The 6000-nt window shown below is 48.5% G+C and overlaps 1 protein-coding gene across 1 annotated transcript in view; it reads right to left on the reverse strand.

Annotated features, from left to right (window-relative positions):
- The window catches only part of DOCK2 (dedicator of cytokinesis 2), a 459258-nt gene extending 455369 nt beyond the window's left edge, over window positions 1-3889 (reverse strand). Inside the window, exon 1 of the mRNA XM_065905443.1 lies at window positions 3767-3889. Coding sequence (XP_065761515.1) covers window positions 3767-3809 — 43 coding nt within the window. The 5' untranslated portion in view covers window positions 3810-3889. The remainder of the gene's footprint in view (window positions 1-3766) is intronic.
- Window positions 3890-6000: the final 2111 nt, after the last annotated feature.

Here is a 6000-nt window from a genome sequence, read left to right on the forward strand (position 1 = left end):
CTCTGTTCTCTCTCTCAAGGATAAAGCTGTCATCAATGACAAACGTCTCAGGCAGAGAGGATTAAGACAGTAAAGGTCAAAAGGAAATGTTAATTATATGTGGAACTCCTGCAGGATTAACCAATCAGACAGTCAGTAGACAGGAAAATTGTCATCCACTGCTGTTCCATTCTGTGTCCAACCCCTGCCCCCCTCCAAGTGGTTAAATTATCTTACAGGTGACACACCTGCTCAAAACCTCCACTGCTCACACAATGAAGTCCCAACTTATAAGCTTGGTACTCAAAGTCCTTCACAATCAGGCTGCAATCTACCTCTCCAACTTTTTGTTTTTTCACTACAGTCATTCACTAAAATCAAAGAGGACTATTTATTGTTTGACCCAAATGCCAACACCTTCCAACCTCCTGCCTTTGTCTATGACATTTCTCCTTCCAGTTTCCCTCCTAGTGTTGTACAGAGAGCCTGGTGTCCGAAGACAACTGAATCTAACGCTCAGCCCAAGTACTTCCAAGTTATGTGAACTCTGGAAGTCTTTGTCTATAAAATGAGCATAATAATACACTGTCTCACATAGGTGTTCTGAAGCCAAAGATATTGCATGAGAATGGGTCTTGTACTATACTTACTCTTATAAAGCATGACTGTCCTGAACCTGGCATAAGGGTGCATTACCCTCTGTCTCTCTTGGCTCAGCAACTGTTAGGTTAGCCCCTTGACCTCAGTTGCTAACTTTCATTGACCAGTCTCATTACTAAGTGATTTTCAGGTACTACCTCTATTCAACCCTCGCAACAGTCTCAAGAGATCCATGTTATGCCAGTTTTACAGATGAGGAAACAGGGTCAGATATGAACTCACAGTGCAAGCTTCTAATCTTACACAAAACTTCTCAAGGGCAGAGGCTACGTCTTTCCTTATGTTATAGCTACACTACTTGTCTCTGGAAAGTCTACCCAAGTGTCCTCTCTGGAACTCTAATGGATCGCCCTTTAAATCTCCATCAGGAAGTACAAAGAACCTGGCCAGGGATCTACATGAGGCTCACTCTGGGTGCCCACCACATGGGGAGCTGAGAAAGAAGCCAAGAGGTTCTGGTACGAAGCTGCCCCCAGAAAAATCAGCTCCCCAGATAGACAGACACCAGCGGCCCTCGTCAGCTGGGCCAGAGGAAAAGGAAACCGAACGGGAAAGCAAAGCTCAGGAGCTCCTGTACTGGATGGGCTGGGACTCCCGAGATGTCCTGACGACTCCCGAATCCTTATGTGGCTCTAGCTCTTCGTCTTCCTCCAAGCCCCATACTCATGATCTCAGGTGCTCTTCATAAAAGAATGCCTTGAAATAGAAATGTATTAATATCTAGACTTACAGTGAGGAAACTAAAGCACAGACCTATCTGCAAAAATGACGGTGTCAAAACTAGAACCCAGACTCCTTACTGTCAGGCCACTGTTCTTTCTGCTGGGTGACTCCAGTCCCCTATCTCCTCATAACCCAAAGCCAAAGAGCCTTGCTTTTTCATTCCATCTACCTGGAGTCTGCAGAGGAGGGCTGGAGAGTACCTTTCTTACCTCTGCCATTCAACGGCAGAGAAAAAAAGATCCTCTGATAAATAGGTAGCTACCAAGTGCTCACTGGCCCTCTTAAAGGTCATTCACCCTCAGAGTCCCACCCCCAAATAGAACTTTCACAGGTAGGTGTGAACAACGTCAGATACTCCATCAGAAGAAGCCTCTGGGCCTAGAGTCTAACAGAGTTTCTAGTCTCTGAGCACACAGGTGGGGTTTCCTCTGCTAGGAGGGTGAGACCCTACTCCATCCTGGAGGCCCCTCCCATCCTGTGACGTCGTGTCCTGAATTGTGCTCCCATGCAGAAAATAAAGACTAAAAACAAGCACTGATGAACTTCAATGAGGCTCTGTACAGCTGTCATCTAGGCGCTGCACGTGGGTTGATTCATCGTGCCTTCGACAACCCTGAGCAGCAGGTGCTGCTACTGCTCCCATTACACAGACAAGGCAGCTGAAGCCTGGGGAGGGGACCTAAGCTGTCTGGCTCAGAAGGCTGGGACGCATTGGAAGCTGGACTCCAGGAGCAGGAACCAGAGTCCACTCTCTGCCCTGCAGCACAATGCCCGCCTGCAGGGGCACATGCAGCCTTTCAGCCAGGGGGTGGGACTCCTCCACCACCCTCAGTCCCCCTAGTCAACTGCCCTGGCTCCCCCGGGCCGCCAGACCTGTCCCCTGTACACCACCCGGCACCCTCGCTCTTCTGCCCCCCAGTCTCCCTCCACACTGGCTTCAGCACTTATCTAGTGTCCCTTCTCTGCGCAGAAGCCCTCTATGGCTCCCCACTGCCTAAAAATGGAAAAAGTCTCAACTTAGCATAGCATTCAGAGCTTTCCGAAATATGGCTCCAGCTTAACTTTGTGCACCCTTCCCTTCAATGCACCCTCCCCTCAAGGCAGAAGAAGCTGCCACGTTTTTTCTCTGGATATGCTCTTGTTTCCCTGGATATTCCCTTCTTGTCCAGCTTTCGTCTCCTAGATTGCATTGGTCCCTCCACCTATAAGGGTCTGCTCCATTTATCAGTCCCCATCTTCCCCTGAGCTAGATAACCTGAGCCTGATAACCTGAGCTACAAGGGCCAGAGTTAGAGAAGCTTTAAAGTTGAAAAGTTAGTGAGTCTAGTTCAATGTAGGTGGAGAAATTGAGCCCCCTTCAGGGCATGGATTAGTATTTGTTCTCTGGCTGGGGACCATTCACCTTTAAACACTCCACAGCGCCTGAAGCCTAGTAAATGAATGACTAACTGGTGAGCCCTTCAGGACAGTGCTTCTCCAGCAGCGGCCCTGGGATCCCAGCATCTAATCACTCTCGGCCTTGGGTCCTCCAGCATCTGACCTGTTCAGTTCTCATCTCTGAGGGCGGTATCTAGTGTCTGCCTGTGTAGCAAGCCACAGAGAGGTTTTTAAATTCACACTTATCTGCAAACCACACTGAATCTATGGGGATTGCACCACAGGTGCCCTTTAGTAGAAAGAGTCCTAGTACCTGAAGCTTCCCTTCCCCCAGTCACCACTTCCGCCCCTGAGCTTGAGGCAGAGGCCTCTGGGAACTTAGATGGCTGAAGCTGATGAGGCGGCTTCTTGGATGTCCCTGTATAACGTGGTGCGAGACTTTCTCCCACAGAGACTCTCTGGGGCTGAGTGGAGGGTCTTGCCCTCCAGCCCTACACCCTAAGGATGCTCTGCCAAACAAGGGGGTCATCTGACCCAGGAGGAACAGGCAGGGGAAGCAGGCGGATGGGTGTCGCTTAGGGCAAGGGTGGCGGGAGGGACATGGGGTCAGGCAAGACCCAGCCAAGAGAGAGAACGATGCTCGATGCTCCCTCTAAGAGGACAAGTCTCCAGAAAGGGAGAGGGAGTCCCTGCAATGCTAGGAGCCCGACACATAGCCAGGTGGCTCCGAGCTCTGCTGGAACCCATCTAGGAAATGCATAGGCACTTAGAGAAAGAGGGCAGCCCTGTGGCGGTGGGCAGGCTGGAGAGGGAGCGGGCTGGGTGTGGCCTGCTGGGTGAGGTACCCACCTTCCTCTCCCCCTGCCTCCCTGTTCCTACCCCACTGGCCCCTGAGCAGCGGAGAGCGCCCTCCGAGCTTGAGTCGGCGCTCGGAGCCTACGTCCACACCACTGGCTCCCCAGCACCTTCCTGAACAGCTATCTGGCCACCTGCCTTCTCCTGCCGAGAGCCCGAGGCCCAGTCTTACCCACTCCATGTCGCTCCTTGTCAGTTTTGCGCCAGGGGGCCATGGCTCGGCCGGGACCTGCAGGCACCTCCGGTCGTCCTGTGGGGAAGCAGCCAGGGGTGGCTGGGCGCGCTGCTGGGCCCCACTTCCTTCCTCTTTTCAAACTCCCTCTGGGCCCGCCCTCCCCTCCTCAGGGCGCCAGCTCCTCCTCCTGCCCTCCCTTTGGGCAGGGGCACAGTAGCTTAGTGGTTAGAAGTCCAGAAGTTCTCCACAAAGCTTAGGGGCCACCCTCCACTTGCCTCCTCCCAGGCAATCTGGCAGTGGCCAAGCAGGTACCTGGGGTCACTCAGGCCATCACCACAAGTACAGGAAGTTCCCTGGTAACTGAGCCTAGTGATTAAACCCAGCTCCCTCCCACTTTCCCAGGTGGCTCTAGTGGTAAAGAACCTGAGTGCAATTGTGCGGTAGTCTGAGCATTCTTTGGCATTGCCTTTCTTTGGGATTGGAATGAAAACAGAGCTTCCCCAGTCCTGTGGCCACTGCTGAGTTTTCCAAATTTGCTGGCATAGTGAGTGCAACACTTTCACAGCATCATCTTTTAGGATTTGAAATAGCTCAACTGGAATTCCATCACCTCCATTCGCTTTGCTCCTGGTGATGCTCCTTAAGACCCACTTGACTTCACATTCCAGCATGTCTGGCTCTAGGTGAATGATCACACCATTGTGGTTTTCTGGGCTGTGAAGATCTTTTTTGTATAGTTCTTCTGTGTATTCGTGCCACCTCTTCTTAATATCTTCTGCTTCTGTTAGGTCCATACCATTTCTGTCCTTTATTGTGCCCATCTTTGCATGAAATGTTCCTTTGGTATCTCTCATTTTCTTGAAGAGATCTCTAGCCTTCCCCATTCTTTTGTTTTTCTCTATTTGTTTGCATTGATCGCTGAGGAAGGCTTCTTATCTCTCCTTGCTATTCTTTGGAACTCTGCATGTAAATGGGAATAACTTTCCTTTTCTCCTTTGCCTTTCACTTCTCTTCTATTCACAGGTATTTGTAAGGCCTCTCAGACAACCATTTTGCCTTTTTGCATTTCTTTTCCATGGGGATGGTCTTGATCCCTGCCTCCTGTACAATGTCATGAACCTCCATCCATAGTTCTTCAGGCACTCTGTCTATCAGATCTAATCCCTTGAATCTATTTGTCACTTCCTTTATCCTTTTGGTGCCACGACCCATTAGGAAATCTGATAAAAGTTCAGGAAACTCTCCTCTGAAAATATACAAGCACAGAACTTATCAACAATGCCAGGAGGTTCAGGGTGTTCTAACAGCCAACAACAGTGAGCCCTGGGAAGTGAGTCCTAGACTTAGACTAATGGAGACATTTCTCAGAAATACTCTGGGAACAGATTCTATCAAGAAGCAAAAATCTCTCTTTGATCCACAATGATAAGCCTGAATTAAAGTCTTCCTGAATTTTCTTTCTTTATTCATAACTCTCACTGCCCCTTTCTGCCTTGCACTAGAGAGTCAGTAAGACAGATCAGGCAATATCACAGCTGACAGACAGCTATGGCAAACTATTAATTTCATTTTATCTAAAGTTATTTCCTTTTCAGTTTTCTAGCAGCACAAATTGGGTAGTATTTTTTATAGAGAGAAGTGAGTCAGTCAGGATTCCACCAGGGAAACAGAATCATCAGGACAGATATGTGTGTTGATTGAGTGACTGATTGCAAGGAATTGGCTTGTGTGAGTGTGGAGCTGGCGAGGTAAGCCTGAAATTCAGAGGACCGACCTCCAAGAAGTGCCAGCTGAAAACTCTCAGGTAGGAGCTGTAGTTGCTACTTCTAGGGAGAATTTCTTCTTCATTCAAGGAAAGTGTAGTCAAGGACTTTGAACTGATTCATTCCCGCCTACTCAGATTGTTGAGGATAATCTCCTTCACTTAAAATCAACTGGTTGTAGATATTAATTACATCCACAAAATACTTCCACAACACCTGGATTGATGTTTGGTTGAATGATTAGGGTCTATAGTTTCATCAAGTTGACTCATAAAAATAACCATCAGAGTAGTATTACAAATTGGACTCAACATCAGAAGTTGGCAAACTTTTGCTGTAAAAGATCAGATAGTAAATATTGCAGTCATTTCAGGCCAAGATGAAAAATCAAGGATATTATGCAGGTACTTCCCCAATAAGAGAGAAAAAAGATTCCACAATTTAAAAATACAAAATCTGACATTAGTG

This window comes from Muntiacus reevesi, chromosome 14 (genome assembly GCF_963930625.1).
Source record: "Muntiacus reevesi chromosome 14, mMunRee1.1, whole genome shotgun sequence".
NCBI classification, from domain to species: domain Eukaryota; kingdom Metazoa; phylum Chordata; class Mammalia; order Artiodactyla; family Cervidae; genus Muntiacus; species Muntiacus reevesi.